The following is a 17217-nucleotide window of genomic DNA, read 5'->3' on the forward strand; positions in this document are numbered from 1 at the left end:
CTAGTAATTCTATATCATTTCCCAAAGGAAAAAGCAATTTTAAATAAGGACCTCAAAGAAATCCCATCCTTGGGACCTGGGGCCCATGCCCCCCAGTTCCTAAGGCTGCCGTCAGATGATAGAAAAGATCAACATGACCTGATTCACTTAGAGAAGACAGGGGAGGGGGGACTCGGGGGGGGGGGGGGGGGGGGGAGGCTGGAGAGGGCATGTTCTAGAATCTAGAAGATCCTGTCTTGCTCAGATCAGACCCTGAGAAAATCTGATTTTTCCATTCATGCATTCATTCATTCACTTACTCAAACACTCTTTGAACCACTACTGAATGCAAGGAACTGTGCTAGGGACTTTTAAAATATTAGGCTGACCCACAGGGTGAATGTGGAACAATCTCCATTATATAACTGAAAAAAGCAAGCTTCAGAACACTTCGTGTCGAACGCTACCGTTTGTATTAAAAATAGATATATAAATATACATATGTATAAAGTTGTAAAATCATAGAATTGCTCAGAAAGGATACACAAGATATAGGTAACAGCAATTAACTCCGGAGAGGGAATAGGGAACTGGAAGCTGGCCTCCATTAAGAAGCTTACTTTTTTTCCATTGTATACTCTTTTGTATTGTTTGAATGTCTTTACCATGTATACGTATTAATTTTTCAAAACACACAAACATTCTAAAAACAAGTAAAATAAGGTGTGCTCAGTGCTGAATACGCAGCGGTGAGAGGGCAGGCGGGGGTGGGGGAGGGTCCCCAGGCTTCGGGAAGGCAAAGTGTGTTGGACTTGCAGAGCCACACGTGTTAAGTTTTCAAAACCCAGACTGTTTACATAAGTTAAGGGAACAGTTCTCTCTACACACTCAAGGAGCTTTATAGTCACTCCGCATATCGTTTTACAGAGATAAAGCAGTTGGAAAATAAATACTAGTCATTTGTCAAGCCTCGGCATGTGTTAAATTGTCGTTTCTATGAGGGTTTCTATGAGGGTGGGGATTTTATCTGTTTAACTTCATCAGGAGAGCACTCCAGCTAATGTGCAGATAAGTGCTGCTTAGGGCAAGCCTTTTCTGATAAAAATGATAGCACGGCCATTAAAAACACCTTGAAGAAGAAAAGATCAAAAGGTATTGGACCCTGAGGGAACCAGGCTCCCTGCCAGGGCTAGGCAGCCGCCTCTGGGACGGACGCCCCCCTCCCCTCATCCCGATGGGAATCCAAGGTTATAGCGACACTGCCTGTGCTCTTGTCACAAGCAAATGTCATGTGCAGGGCCCTCCTTGGGGTGACGAGGCGCAGACTGACTCCAAAGAGAACCTGGCACTCCACCCGCAGGGGAGGTAGGAATGTGGATGTCTGCAAACCCGACAAGCTGGCCTACGGCCAAAGCAGCAGGTCACGAAGACAGCACAGTGGCTGACACCAGGGCCTCAAGAAACCAGACAAGCCTGACTCAGCAGCCTCCCGTACAGGTGGCCCGGCAACTTGTTGAACCTCTCTGCGCCCGTTTTCTCCTCTGTGAAATGAAGCATAACTGCGGGATCCATCATCGTGAGGACTAGGAGGCTCGCTAGAAAGTATTTAGCAACATGCTGGGCACGGGAGCAGGGCTTAAAGTGCTCTTGTCATCAGGATTACTAAATAAGGGAGAGGTGTCCCAGATTGGTCATAACTGGCCATTGGCATCCAAGTGTGAATGGCAGGCGAGGTGCTCTGAAGTCACAGTAAGAATCCCTCACTTTTGCCCGGCTGGTGTGGCTCAGTGGTTGAGTGTCGACCTATGAATCATGGTTCCAATCCATGCCCGGATTGTAGGCTCGGTCCCCAGTGGAGGGCGTGCAGGAGGCAGCCGATCAATGATGCTCGTCATTGATGTTTCTATTTCTATCCCTCTTGGAAATCAATACAAATATTTTTTTTTAAAGGAATCCCTCACTTTTATATAGTGTTTCATAAAAATGCCTTCACACTCATCATCTCACAGAAGCCGGAGAAGCGAGTTGGATGGGAACGCCTCCCTCTGTTTTGAAGGGGTGGGGCCGGTGCAGCGAGGGGCTTTGTCGAGAGCTGGTCATAGCAATCACTGAACTGCGGAGTCTCTCTGACACTGAGGCCAGCACCAACCTTTCCCAGCGCCATCAGCATTTCCACTGAAGATGGGGCATTTCACAGCGGAAGAAAATGATTTCTGTTTTCAACTGTGAAAAGGTCGAGCGTGTTTATCTAACTTCGTAATGTATGCTTGATATTCAATACCGCCCTTGAAAGATCCTAAGAACTCAGCCAGCACTCACTTCCCTTTGCTGTGCTAGATCCTGTCGGGCGTCAGAGGGTCAGAGGGTCAGAGGTCAGAGGACACCCCCCACACCGCCTGTTCCTTGTGCTGGGTCGGGACCTAACTCTGCCATCAGTGAGTGAAAAGGCAGCCCAGCCTCGAATACCTAATTCCAAGTCTGTCATAGCCAAGTTCCCTGTGGCTGTGGCAATCCCAGGCCCCTTGGACGGTGCAAGGACATGACAGAATTCCTCCCTCCAGCAAAGGGTTCTCGTGGGTTGAAAATCCATTTGGAGGAGAGATGGAGGTGCCCAGAAAATTTCAATTGGCCCTAGAGCCAATGCCACTAGCCCAGGGGAGACCTTGAAGGTGACTCTTGACCGGCATTAAGACCCTCCCTCACCCCTGCAGAAGGTCTCTAGAGCAGTGGTTCTCAACCTTCTGGCCCTTTAAGTACAGTTCCTCATGTTGTGACCCAACCATAACATTATTTTCGTGGCTACTTCATAACTGTCATGTTGCTACTGTGATGAATCGTCATGTAAATATCTGATATGCAGGATGGTCTTAGGTGACCCCTGTGAAAGGGGCGTTCCACCGCCAAAGGGGTCACGACCCACAGGTTGAGAACCGCTGCTCTAGAGGGTCAGGAAGTCCCAGGCTCCCAGTGTCCTAACCACAGCTCCAGAGTCTAGAGGACGCCGTGGACAGGAGGGACACGGCTCTCCTGCAGCAATGGGACATGGGCGGCGTCTGGGAAGACCCTCGGGGGGAGCAGGGTGGGGCCAGGCTCACCTGAAGAGGAATACAAGAGCCTACCTGCATGGTAAGAAGAATATTTTTATTTGAAATATAGTCTGAGCAACATGAGTGTAGCCAGGAGGAGGAGGGGCTGGCCTGCCTGGGGCAGCAGCCTCTCTAATGGCACAGGAGCAAGAATACAAATATCCCAACGTCTGTGGGCCCCAAGCCCCCTGGTCAGGAGAGGCAGGGCGGCCGCGGACGAGGTGCACACTCCTTCTGAAGGGTCTGCCCTCGGCGCCTGCCTGCCTGCCTGCCTGGGCCGCACTGCTGCTCCCCGGACCCCAACCAGGGGTGCTGCAGAAGTTTCTCCCGCTCACGCAGAGAGCCGGAGGGACGGCCGATTCTCCGGGACTACTCTGGGGGAAAGAACAGAGAAGGCAGGAAGGACGGGCAAAGTGGCCGAGGCCCTCGTCAGGCCGGGCTGGGCAGAGCTCTCCAGCAGGAACTGCGCCAGCCCCCCTCAAACCCCCTTCTCAGGCTCTGTCCGCCCAGAGAGCAGGCAGCAGTGGGGAGCCTCCCGGAAGAGCACAGCCGCTGAGGGGTTTCAAGCGGAGTGGACAGCACTGGGGCTGGAAGGATACAGACAGGAGTTGGGGTACTGAGAAGCAGCACAAAGCCATAAATAACAGAATCCAGATCTGTGAGGGTCCCGGGCGACCCCACATCTCCTGGGGCCGGGGCACACCCGGCTCCCCGCAGCTCAGGGCAGACACTGCTCCAGGGCACAGCCTGCCACGCACACCGGGCAGAGCCTTCTGTTTTCCACTGTCCACACGGCAGGTGCAGCACCCACAGCACCACCCGACCTCCGGTCACACCTGAGGGGACGGTGCGTGGCTGTCCTGGTCCTGAGAGGCCAGTGGTTGACTCTGAGCGTCTCGGACAATGTCCTCCTCAGGGGCCGGGCCCGGGGACCTCCTGGCCTCTGGGTCAGCTGACAAAGGCTCGCCAGGACATTCTTCCAGTCCGTTTTCCCTGGTCTCCATGGATACCTCCTCCCCAGAGCCTTCTTCTGGCTCCGCTGCCTCCTCTGCTGCCTCGGCCGCCTCCTCCTCGTCCTCCTGGTCTCTCACCTTGTGGACGATGAAGAGGTGGCGGCTGAGGGAGCCGGTGGAGGTGTAGCACAAGCCACAGAAGGGGCACTGGGCCGTGGAGCTGTCCACCTGGTGCTGAGGTATGTGGCTCTGAAACTCGATCCCCGAGTCTGTGGCAAAGCTGCATTTCGCGCACTGGAAAAGGGACTTGTGCCTCTTGAGAGAGGAGGCGGCCTCGCCATTGTTGGTGCCGGGAGCATCCTCCGCCCCGCTGACCCGTCTCTTCAGATGGTTCACCTGAAAAGGACACAGCGTCAGCCGATCCAGGCCGAGCTGAGCCCGACACGGGAGGCCCCACCCACGACCAGTGCCGCCCAAGGCCTCGCAGAACCTCCACCCAGGCCAGGGTCACCCCGGCCCTGAACGCTTGTTTGACTTCCGTCTGTCTGGGGGTTTTTTATGTGCTTTTTAAAATGTGACGTCTGCTGTGGCACAACATTCCAAAGATACAGGAAGGGCATGGAGATTACACCCCTCCGGCCCACGCCCCAGGCCTGCTCTCCAGAGATCGCGGTATCGCCCGGGCTCTGGGGCTGCTCCAGGAGATATTCTACACGTATACAAAACAAAGCTGCTCTTTCACACGGTGATAGCGCTGCACGCACACGTTCCTCCGCCCTGTTCTTTTCACGACACAACATGACTGGCGCTTGTCTCCATGAGGCTGAGACAGAGGCCACGCTCTCCTGACAGCAGCATGCGGGCCCACTGCGGGGATGGGCAGTCCCCACTGGCGGGCATTTAGTCGCGTTCCATCTGTCACGCAGACGGTGCTGCAGTGAACATCCTTGAACACACTTCTTGGTGCCCAAGGCCAAAGACACCGGACAGATAAATCCAAGGAGACAACTTGCTGCATCGAAGGGTGTGTGCTTTTGGAGGGCAGGGGAAGGGGTGCATTTTAATTGCAGGCAGATGTTGCCAAAATGCCAACTGACACCCCACCTGCTATGTGGACAAGGGCCTTTGCCGATCAGCGAGAGCCCTTCTCTAAACAGCCCAGATGGGCGGTCCTGGACCTCCAGGAGCTCTCGGCTCCCCAGGTGTGCCGGGCCCCTCTGAGGCACAGCGTGGGAGGAGGCTACAGTGAAGAGGGAGGCCAGGCTGCCCCCGAAGTTCACCAGAAACGGGCCTGGAACAGGGATGAGGTCACAGGATAAGGACCCAGCCCTAACTGGTTTGGCTCAGTGGACAGAGTGTCAGCCTGTGGATTGAAGGGTTCCAGGTTCGATTCCGGTCAAGGGCACATGCTTGGGTTGTGGGCTCTTTCCCCAGTAGGGGGCGTGCAGGAGGCAGCCAATCAATGATTCTCTCTCATCGTTGATGTTTCTATCTCTCTCTCCTTCTCCCTTCCTCTCTGAAATCAATAAAAAAAAATACTTAAAAATAAATAAGTACACAAACAAAAAAACATAGAACAAGGGTCCAGGAGAGCAGGTGTTGGAGTATGGCCCTTCCCACAACCGGTGTGGGAGTGGGGGTGGGGGTCAGCCAAGCTTGGCCATCGTCACCTGACAATCAGCCCCCCGCCCACTCCTAGGACTGAGTGAGGCAGAAGCAGGCTGGTGTGTGTGAAACCTCCCCCGTCACTGAGCGCAGCCCACCCCGAAGGAAGGGCTCCCGGCGACAAAGAAACGGCAGGACCAAGAGGCCAATGGGCCCTAACTGGTTTGGCTCAGTAGACAGAGCGTTGGCCTGCGGACTGAAGGGTCCCAGGTTCGATTCCGGTCAAGGGCATGCACCTTGGTTGCGGGCACATCCCCAGTAGGGAGTGTGCAGGAGGCAGCTGATCGATGTTTCTCTCTCATTGATGTTTCTAGCTCTCTATCCCTCTCCCTTCCTCTCTGTAAAAAATCAATAAAATATATTTTTTTTAAAAAAGAGGCCAATGGGCTGCCTCGCGGGTCTCTGTCCCTGTCCTTTACTCGTGTGCAGGCCCAGGTGTGGGTCACACAGGCTCGAGAGTGACCCACCTTGAGGGAAGTTGTCAGGGCTGTTGTGACCTGGCCACAAGGACCAATGGGTGCCCTGGGGCCTTCCCAGTGCCCCTCCAGCACCAGCCCTCACTGAGCAAGCTGCTCTGGTGGGCAAGGGCCCCACACGCACCTGAGGGGAATGTCCACCCGGAGGTCTGGCTTTGGACGTCTGGCTCAAATCAGGGTTTCTGATGCCGTGCATAAGGCTGATGTGGCTCTCCAGGAGGGAGGGCCGCGGGAAGCTGGGGCTGTCCTCCGTGCAATACCTGCGAAAGGACGGCCAACGAAACGGTGTGAGAGGACAGGCCGCAGCGCCCAGCGGAGCCAGGCAGGCAGGCAGAGGTTGACGCTGCTTCTGGCTCCAGGGCTGAGTCTGGAGCAGACAGAGAGCGGGCTGGGTGGTCCTCAGGCTGGCGGGGGAGTGCTGGGCACTCCTCAGAGCACTCTAGGCAGCAAGCCAGCCGAGGTGACAGACAACAGCAGGTCGGAATGTGTGCACTGGCCCTCGGCCGTGAGCTTACCCTCCACCGCCTGGTATCACTGCCCAGAGGTCCGGGTGCGGGGCTGGCGGTCAGCATGAGGCCGGTGTACGTGCTGGAGCACAGGCAGGTGGTGCTGCCGGGCTCAGGGTCGCACCACCGCTCCTCGTAAACCGCAGGGCCCTTCACCACTGACCGGCAGTGCAAGCGGGGTTAGGGGAGCGGGAGGGGGAAGGCCTCAGAAGCCCCCAGGGCCTGGGAGCTGGTTCTGACCTGCCCTGATTTCTGAACTAGTCACAGCACTTTTCCATTTAAAGACGTGCTGATCTCTTGCCTTTGATCGCTGACCTCAGAGTAGAGAAACGCCATGGACAGTCTTTTTGGGTCTCAGACCTCCCGGCGTCCCCCTGCGGACACTCACCCACACGTGTAGACTTTCTTGACGGTGTCGTGGTTGTTGCGGATGTGTTTGCGCAGGCTGCTGGGGGTGTGGAAGGACTGCTCACACTGCCGACACGGGTACCGCTTCAGTGTCTGCAGGCCACAGAAAGCGGAGCATCAGGACTGCAGGGGAGTTCTGGGCGTGCCCCCTTCTCAGATGACACAGGCAGAAAGGATGCCCACAGACCTCAAAGGACCAGGAATCCTAAGGGGTCGGCCACATAAGGGGCCGCTGACCCCACAGGAGAGAAGTCCAGAGACCCTGGCGCGGCCCTGTGACCTGAGACTGCACTTACCCGACCGTGGCTCTTTTTCATGTGGGACACATAGCTCTCCCGGTCAGGAACCCACTCCTGGCACTCCTGGCAGGTCCAGCCAGTGCTCCTCAGCCGGGGCTTGCCCTCAGCCCTGCGATGGGCCTCGGACCTGCCCCAGCGGCCGGACGGCAGGGAGCTGCCCCGAGCAGCCACGCTCGTGGCCGGGGGCTCCGTGGAAACTCGAGAACCAGGGCGGCTGGAGGACGTGTCTGCTGAAGACTGGAGGCTTGACAGCTCTTCCACGTTTCGGGGAACACCGTGCGTGCTCTGGGGATGGGGAGAGCGGTTACTGACTGGGCAAAGGGAAAGGGGCACAGACAGAGTCAGACCCCCCCGGGCCCGAGGCATGCGCCCGCCTCCCAGCCTCCTCCCCGAAGGCCACCCACCTTGACGTGCTGCATCAGCTCCGGCTTCTGCGGGAACAAGAGCGGGCACTCGGGGCACTTGAAGATGCCCACCTGTGCCTGGCTGGCATTCTGGTAAAAATGCTGCTGCATGTGCCTCTTCTTGTTGAAGATCATCTCGCAGGAGCACTTGTACATGAGCCTGTGGGACAAGCCCCAGGGCGTGAGGTGGCCAGGGCTCTGCTGGCAGAACCACGCAGCCCTCCACCCCGTCTCCGCTCTCTGAACCAGGGTCGGGCTTGGGAAAGCACTACTCTGAGCCAATGTGGCTGCTCCCCGGCCTCGGGATGTCTTCGGTGGACTCCAGACCTCTCTGCCACTAGCCCCGGCTCCCAGGCGGGCCCAACACCTTCCCCTACAGCACCCAGGCCCCTGGGCTCTGCCCCCAGGCCTGCTGGCCCCGAGGCTGCACTCACTGGGAGGGTTTGTGGGGCTGGGTGGGGTGCTGGGAGGCGCTGTGGTCCGCGGTGCTGCTGGCAGTCTTGAAGGCCATGGGGCAGAAAGCACATTTGTGGAAAACCTGGCAGTGTTTCTCCTGGATGTGGCTTTTCAGCAAGGCCAAGGACAAGTGGACGACCCCGCAGTGGATGCACCTGAATGACAGGGGGGGGCGGGGGGGGAGCGGAGGTTAGATCCAGAGGTGGTCCTGGAAAAGGAGGGATAGGGGACAAGAACAGAGCCGTGTTGGGACTCATGGTCACACCACCACTCATCTGAGAAGGGGGTGCACCCAGAACTATCCTACGGTTCCGAGGCTGCACTTTCCATCCTTCACTCGTACATCTGAGGGCCTGCCTGCTGCTGTCTGGCATAATGCGGTCGCCCAGGGCCCCCCAAGCCCAAGGCCACACCTGGTAGAGAAGTGGGGAGAAACCCTCTCCTCCCCTCATTGGCCAGAGGATATTCGTCTGCAAACTAAAAACTTGGGCCCAGCTAAGAGAAGTTGGTGCGGGTGGAGAAGGGAGGGAGTGGTCAAAAAAATGATACAAACAGTATTCATTTAATGTGGTACAACCGCAAGAGGAATTTCAAGAGGCTGTACCTCCCACAGGCTGGTACTCGGTAAGCAGGGATGGCCACCGAATAAGAAACAGTTAAGAAATGCTAAGCTCCCCGTAACAACCACATTAAAACCAATGGCCCCAGCCCAGGAATGCTCTAGAGCAGCGGTCCCTGAGGCCCGAAAGGTTGGCGACCGCTGCTCTGGAGCATCCCTGTCCAGTGGCACTTGCTCTGATGATGGAAGTGTCCCCTGCTGCAACGTCCATGTTGCTCTTCAAATTTAAACTGATAAAATGGAACGGCCAGATGCACTGGCCGCATTTCAAGTGGCTGGTGCCATTCTGGACCATGCAGCTCGTCAGTGCTGTGATGTCTCCTTGGTGGATGACTTTTCATTTCTCTTTCTCCCTACTAATTGCTATTTTCTGCGTTTTGTTTAGCAGATATATCATATTTTATTATGTATGAACTGTCTGCAACCATTTTTCTGAAATGGAGCCTGTGTTGGACTCTTCTTTTGACTTCAGATACCTCTCTATAAACGTCTTTGAGCATGTGACCTGCCTCCTTGCCAACCTGAACCCACAGAGTCACACCCACTCGTGCTCAGTCCTTCCTCCTGCCCGTGGACACACACAGGTCTCCCTCCAGGAGAAAACACCTCCGACCTCCCTCTTGCTGCAACACTGCCTGCCACATGCCTGCCCCGTAGCCGTGACCCCTGGGAGCTCTCGGAGAGGGGCTGCCGCTGCCCTGCGGAAAGGACGCGCCTTCACTTAAGAACTCCTTCACGATCTACAGAAACCATCACAGAATCCCGACCAGCGTTTTTGTTTTCCTTCCGTGTGTGTGTGTGTGTGTGTGTGTGTGTGTGTGTGTGTGTGACTGGAGGAGGCGGCAGGGGTGGCGGAATCACCTTTGCAAACGTATGAGCAGTGAGGAGCAGCCTGCAGAACCAGAAAGCTGCCTGCAATGAACACCGATGAACACTTACTACTACACCTGCACGTGCCACGGAGTTTCTATACCAACTACTTAGTTATATTTATTTTTCTCTCCTGTTAAACAATAGAGTGGCCAACCCTAGCACACAGAGTAACTTCCACACCACAGGTATTCTGAGGGGAAAAATCCACATATTTCCAGATTCCTCCACAGTGGCCAGGGACACCTGATACGTGTACAGACGCTGCTAAGTGGCCTTATTTGCGTAGTTGGACCGAACTCCTGCAGGAACAATGTAAATATCCACTTCAAAAATTCGCCTGAAAACACATCCTATTTACCCAGTAGACACGCTCTTCAAAGAAACCGCACTGAGTAAGAATGTGAAGGGGTAAACGCAGGCCGAGCAGCCTCAGTGGAAGAGAGAGAGAATCCAACCCCATGACACAAGTCTGCACCAAATTGTTAAGAAAAAAAGAGAAAACAGACAGGGATAGAATCATATGCTGTGAGATATGTAGGTTTAGAAAAGAGAAAGAGCAATAATAATTTTGATTTTGCTAACAATCACAATAAGAAAATAACACATTATTTTCTTATTTAAGACAGCCTAAATTTGTTCCCTTATGACATCATTGACCACTCTCCAAATTATCAACAGAGAGCAGAATAATTTATACAGTTTTAAATATATACATATATATGTGTATATATATATGTATATATATATAATGTCTATATACATTGCACATAGAATACATAAACATAAAAATATAAAGTATACAGGCTTTTTACATTGTCTTCAAGTAAAAGCAAATGTAATATAAAAAATAATATTGTAAAATTCTACTAAAGCTCAATGAAATGGAACATAGGTACTTTTTGAGAATTTATTTTCAAATATTAATACCTACAGAACAAGAGAAAATATTTGCAAATTATGTATCTGACAAGGTACTTGTATCCGGAATATACAAAGAACCCTTACGACTCCATAATAAAACAACCCAGTTTAAAAATGGGCAAAAGATCTGAGTAGACATTTCTCCAAAGAAGATATACCAATAGATGCTCAACGCCACAAGCCATCAGGAAAAGCCACATCAAAACCATAATGAGACACCACTTACACCCACAAGGGCGGCTAGAATCAAAAGTCGGAGCAAATGTTGGCGAGGATGTAGAGAAAGCAGAACTCCCATGCACTGTTGGTGAGAATGTAAACATGGTACAGCCGCTCTGGGAAACAGTCTGGCGGTTGCTCAAAAAGTTAAACTGAGTCCTGGCCAGGTGACTCAGTTGACTGGAGCATCGTCCCCTGCACCAGCAGGTCTTGGGCTCGATTTCCAGTCAGGGCACATACCTAGGTTTTGGGTTCAATCCCCAGTAGGGGCATATGGGAGGAAACTGATCAATGTATCAATGTCTCTCTCTCTGTCTCTCTCTCTCTTTTTCCTCCTCCTACCCCCCCTACCCCCCATTCTCCCTCTCTAGAATCAAATTTTTTTTTTAAGTTAAACTTAGAGTTACCATATGACCCAGCTATTCTACTCCTAGGTATGTACCCACAAGAACTGAAAACATATATCCACACAAGAACTCGTACATAAATATTCATTAGCAGCATTTTTCATAATAGCCAACAGGTGCCTATCAACTGACAAATGGATAAACAATATGTAGTATATACATCCAATAGGATATCGTTCAGCCATAAAATAGAATGAAATACTGTATATGTGTTACAACATGGATGAATCTTGAAAATATAATGCTCAGAGCACATATTTTATGATCCATTTATATGAAATGTCCAAGATACATCTACAAGACAGAGAGTAAATTAGTTGTTTTTGGACTGAGGGGGGTGGGAGAATAGTCAATATAGAGGTTTTGCGGGTAAATATAGACATTTTTTAGGTGAATATGTAACTCTGAATATACTGAAAACCATGAGATTGTACACTTTAAGTGGGTGAATTGTATGGTATGTAAGTTATATCTGAATAAAGCTGTTACCAAAAAATATATTAATAATAGAAGGTCTTAACTGTAATGAATAGTGTGTTAGTGTGTACGTCTTTGGAATGCAATAACAGATCACTGGAGATTTTAATGTCTGATACATTCAGTAATCCTTCCAGAATGTATAGCTGAGTCACAATACATTTTAGCTGACATTTCTTACAAAAAGGCTTGAAAAGCTAAACTGCTTTTGAAACCGTTTCCTTTTACTCTTATATAAGAAAGTAAATAAAATAATTAGAAAACAAAAAACTCTATTCATCCACCTGTATAGATTCAAAGTTAAAAATCTAAGTGTTGCCCTGACCGGTTTGGCTCAGTGGATAGAGCGTCGGCCTGCGGACTGAAGGGTCCCAGGTTCGATTCCGGTCAAGGGCATGTACCTTGGTTGCGGGCACATCCCCAATGGGTGTGAAGTAGGCAGCTGATCGATGTTTCTCACCGATGTTTCTAACTCTCTATCCCTCTCCCTTCCTCTCCGTAAAAAAAAATCAATAAAATATATTTTTTTAAAAAATCTAAGTGTTGATTGCATGTCTATTGGATTGGATCTCGGAAGCAGCACACGCTTCAGTCACCGTTAGCAAGGTGTTTTGTTACAGGACACTGTAACAGCACCCGTCAGGCGTTTGGCTTAAAATGTAGCCTGGGAGGCTGCCAAGCCCTGCTCTTCTGCAACATGGCGGCAAGGGCTTCACCCAACCCTGTCTGGCCATTTCGTTTCTCATGCACTTCAGATTCTCTGTTCTCCATAGCATGCAACGAAATTAGTCTACATTTGGATGTGTTTATAGCAAGATAGAAAGCTGGAGTCATCACTAACCCTCCCTGTCCTCACCCCCATCTACAAGCTATCATCGAACCCTAACGCTTACACTTCCTGAATCTCTCTCAACTCTACCTTCCCTCCGTCCCAAGTCCATGCCTGAGCTGAAGCCCTCAGCATCTCACCTGGACCGTCAAACTTGCCTCTCAAACAGTCTCCAGTCTCCACCCTCCTTAGCATAACGTGTCAGCTTCCCAGAAACAACCGAGCCAATCACTCCCCACTGCACATCTTTCCATAGCTTCCCACTGTCCCCTGGCTAAAGACCAAATGCCTACCAAGGAATACAAGGTTATGCAAGGCCTGGCCTCCACCAATTCCGGGTCTCGTTTCTCACCTCTCCCCCCCATTCCCCCTGACCCACCTCTACAGAAATGCTGAACTTCCCATAACCCCTGTTGTCTGTGCTAGTATCCCACCCATACCCTTGCTCCAGACATACTCTCCCTTTCTTTTGTCTGAAAACCTCCTTATACTCCCTCTCTGAAGTTTCCCTGGGCCATCCCTCCATATGGGACTTACCACTCCAAGTTACAACTTCTGTGTACATGTTTATAACCGACCAGACTGAAGCCCCCTTGAGCTCAGGGAATGAGTCTTAATCATTTTTATATCTTCAGTGTCTGGCACAATGCTAAAGACAATAATAAGTACTAAAGCTAAATGGACTAAAACAATAATTTTTTTTAAATACCAAAGAGAAGAAAACCTTACTAAATTTGGGCAAAATTAAGTTTCAGAAGTGAAAGTAATAAAATAAACCATGAAATGTAGTAACTCCCAAATGCAGTAAACCGGCCCAGAAGACCTGATGGGGACGATGTGAAAGTTAGAGATCAGTGAGCTTTGGAGGGTTTTCCCCTTTTCTTTTTCCTGAAAATGACGTCTTGCTTATATATGTTTGGCACACTGGAGGAGATTCCGTCTCAAATAGGCTTTTCTTGTTCTTACTCGGAGGCCGACCATTTTTTTCCATTCTCAGGTGTTGCTTGCTTCTCACAAACTGACAAAAACGAATCAACACGGAGACACTAGCGCCCTCGGAGTTTGGAGTCTGGCAGCTCCGTTTGTTAACGAGAATTGGGAACATTTCAAAGTGCTGCAGTTAGTAAATTTACCGTTGAAATCGTGCTTTCCATTTAATACGCCAAACACACTAACTCTGTGAGCAAATTAAATTAGCATCTTTCAAAAAACCAAGCTGACAAAGCGAATGTTATACCTTCCCCTCCGAAGCGATTTTTGCTCATGTTTAATTTTGTTTGAACTCGTATTCTTCTCCCCCTTGCCCCTCTTGGTGTCTAGAAAACATACCCATCAGCTTGTCTTACTAGGCTGGAGCCCAGGGCTCCGAAGACCAAGCTCAGCGGCAAGTTCTGGGCCAGGAGAAGGACCAGCCCCCGGGCAGCCCCCGGACAGGACAGCGAGCCAGGCAGCACCCACCTGTAGCCCACCTTGCGGGCATAGTGCAGGCAGTTCTCCTTCACGTGGGTCTGGAAGTAGGCGGAGCGACAGAGGACTCCACACTCCGGACAGCAGTACGGGGACTTGTGTGTGTGGATCCGCTGGTGAGCACAGAAACTGCACTGGTTGGGCAGCAGCATCTGGCACACCGGGCACGTCTAGGAGAGAGCACGGAGAAGACGGTTCACGCAGGCGCCGCCGGCCCTGGCTCTCCAACCACAGCTGCCTGGCTTTCCCAGGGCCTAGGTCAGAACGGCCCTCCAACCCCTGCCACTATCCTCTCGTAGGACACTTGACACCCTAGACCTCATTGAGAGCGTTGATACCGCCCGTCCGGTGTAGCTCAGGGGTTGAGCATCAACCCATGAGCTAGGACAGTGGTTGGCAAACCGCGGCTCAGCAAACTGCGGCTCGCGAGCTACATGCGGCTCTTTGGCCCCTTTAGTGTGGCTCTTCCACAAAATACCGACTTCTGCGCATGGGCCATGAAGTTTCAATCACCCTGTACGTGCACGCCCGCATGTGGTATTTTGTGGAAGAGCCACACTCAAGGGGCCAAAGATCCGCATGTGGCTTGAGAGCCACAGCTGCCGACCATGGAGCTAGGAGGTTACGGTTCCATTCCCAGTCAGGGTTTTGGCCTCGATCCCGGGTAGGGGGTGTGCAGGAGGCAGCTGATCGTTGATTCTCTCTTATCACTAGTGCTCATCTATCTCTCTCTCTCTCTCCCCCACCCCCCTTCCTCTCTTTGAAATCAATTTAAAAAGCATCTGTTTTTTAAAAGCGTTGATACTGACCCAAGCAAGCCTTACCTTGTTAATCACAGACAGACCAGACCCTGTTTTCCCGATTAGTCCTGTGCGAGGGCTGTGAGGGTTCCTTCCCTCTGGCTTAGCAGAGGGGGCCAGCCTTTCCTCTCCAGAGGCCTAAGGCCCTTCTTGAAGTCTGAGATCTCACTGCACTGCCACACTCGCCAGGTCCTCACCCTGGCTTGGCAGAGGTGGTTCCTACTCAACACCTTGTCAGAGGGTTCGGTGACTTCCTACGGGGACCGGAGCGTGCCCGGCTGCCTGCAGAAGCCCCAAGGGCACGCTGACTGAGGGCCTTGCCAGCTTCCATTTCCTCAGCCCTGTCTGTCCACTCTGGGTGAGCAAGGGCGGAACCAAGGGAAGAGGAGTCCTACAGCCAGACTCACGGAAGTTCTAAAGGCCGGAGCCCAGACAGCCAGAGGGAGGAGCAACGGGCTGAGCGGTGCCCACATCTGGAGAAGTCCTTCTTAGCAAAGAGGAGGCAACTGTGCTGCCCCCGGGGGAGGGGGGGGGGGGCCTGACCTGTGTCCGAGGAGTTTGCAGAAGGACAAGTCGTTAGGGAGGACAGAAAAGGGTCTCTGCTTTAATCAGCAAAATCCAGAATGGGGGGCCTCTACAGGACAAACCCAGCTCTTTCTACAAATAAATTACAAGGGGGTGAAAAAAGAGAGGGAAGGGAACTTTTGATTTGATTTAAGAGAAATTTCAATAACTGCAGTGTATGGCACTTATTTGGATAATAATTCAAGCTAGCCAAGTGCAAAAAAGAATGAGACACTACCTTTATTATATTTTTATATTATTGTATTTAACACTAACTTGGAGCACTCTGGATATATGATTATCTAAAAACTAAGCTGTACACCTGAAACCAATATAAAATAAAATTGAAAGAAAAAAAAGTATCTACATCATTTAAAAAAAAGACTAACTTAAGCATAACATTGGGAAATTTGCCACTTGATATTAAGATTTGATAATGAGAGATTATTAACTTTAAGAAATAATGATACTATGTTGATATTTTGGAAGGGAAATCTTATCTTTTAGAGACACATGAAATATTTACAGATACAATGATGTTTGGGTTTATTTAAACATAATCTGTTGGAGGGAAAGGGAAGGGTGAGTAAGAAAATACATGAAAGCCCTAACCGGTTTGGCTCAGTGGATAGAGCGTCGGCCTGCGGACTGAAGGGTCCCAGGTTCGATTCTGGTCAAGGGCATGTACCTTGGTTGTGGGCACATCCCCAGTGTGGGGTGTGCAGGAGGCAGCTGATCGATGTTTCTCTCTCATTAATGTTTCTAACTCTCTATCCCTCTCCCTTCCTCTCTGTAAAAAAATCAATAAAATATATTTTAAAAAGAAAATACATGAAACAAGGTGGGCCATGAGCTAGTACTTGTTCATTATACCATTAGGAGAGCTCATTAACCATCCTTCCCACTTTTGTAAATGTTTGGAACATTCCATAATAAAAAGGGTGTGTTTTTTTTTTTTTTAAATTATTACTTTAGGCGAAGAACAGTAAACGAACATGTTCTTTTGTGTAAGAGGAGACTATCTCACACACACACACACCCCCCTATCTGCTTTTGTTTGCCAAAAAGGAGCAATGCAGTGACAAACCAAAAGTGATAAAAATGGTTACCTATAAGGAAGGAGGGAACAGGGCTAAAAGGACAGGGATGGAAGCAAGACTTCTCTCAATGTACCCTGCTATATAGTTTTAATTTTGGAAACAAATGTGTGTTTTGTCTTTTTTTAATCCTCACCCAAGGATAACTTTTTCCATTGGATTTTAGAGAGAGTGGAAGGGAGAGGGAGAGACAGAGAGAAACACAGATGTGAGAGAGACACATCGACTGTTTGCTTTCCACACACCCCTGACCAGGGCCAGGAGCCTGCAACCGAGGTGTGTGCCCTTGACCAGAATTGAACCTGGGAACCTTCGGTCTGCAGGCTGAGGCTCTATCCACTGAGCCAAACTGGCCAGGGCGGAATCAGATGCTTTACATAGTTTTTAAGTAATATGAAATGAAACTAAATAACCAAAAGCATTCCCTAAAAATTGAAAAACAGAAACATATAACCTAACTAACATCAATAACTATATCAACTACATAGAAAAAAGGATTACTGCACTCCCAGTAACCTTTCAAATACAACATTTTGACCAATATGTCCTTAATGAGATACATCCTGAGGCAGGAAGACCTATGAACACACCTTCACCTTTCTGTAGTTGTCTTCATGTTACAAATAATATTGGTTTTGATACTTTGAAATTGTGTGTGTGTGTGTGTGTGTGTGTGTGTGTGTGTAAAAGGAAAATCTTAGGAACCAAGACT

At 50.6% G+C, this 17217-nt stretch overlaps 1 protein-coding gene across 2 annotated transcripts in view; it reads right to left on the reverse strand.

Moving 5' to 3' along the window:
- Window positions 1-3099: 3099 nt before the first annotated feature.
- Window positions 3100-17217, reverse strand: part of ZNF592 (zinc finger protein 592) — a 51445-nt gene continuing 37327 nt past the window's right edge. For both annotated transcript variants that reach the window (XM_070400381.1, XM_070400383.1), the window contains 7 exons: window positions 14036-14214; window positions 8211-8387; window positions 7777-7936; window positions 7370-7657; window positions 7054-7166; window positions 6284-6419; window positions 3100-4414 (listed from right to left, as the gene is read on the reverse strand). In XM_070400381.1, the coding sequence (XP_070256482.1) occupies window positions 3896-4414; window positions 6284-6419; window positions 7054-7166; window positions 7370-7657; window positions 7777-7936; window positions 8211-8387; window positions 14036-14214 (1572 nt within the window). In that variant the 3' untranslated portion in view covers window positions 3100-3895. The remainder of the gene's footprint in view (window positions 4415-6283; window positions 6420-7053; window positions 7167-7369; window positions 7658-7776; window positions 7937-8210; window positions 8388-14035; window positions 14215-17217) is intronic.

This window comes from Myotis yumanensis, unplaced genomic scaffold (assembly GCF_028538775.1).
Source record: "Myotis yumanensis isolate MYYU_CA2020_CCGP unplaced genomic scaffold, mMyoYum1.0.hap1 SCAF_20, whole genome shotgun sequence".
Taxonomy (NCBI): domain Eukaryota; kingdom Metazoa; phylum Chordata; class Mammalia; order Chiroptera; family Vespertilionidae; genus Myotis; species Myotis yumanensis.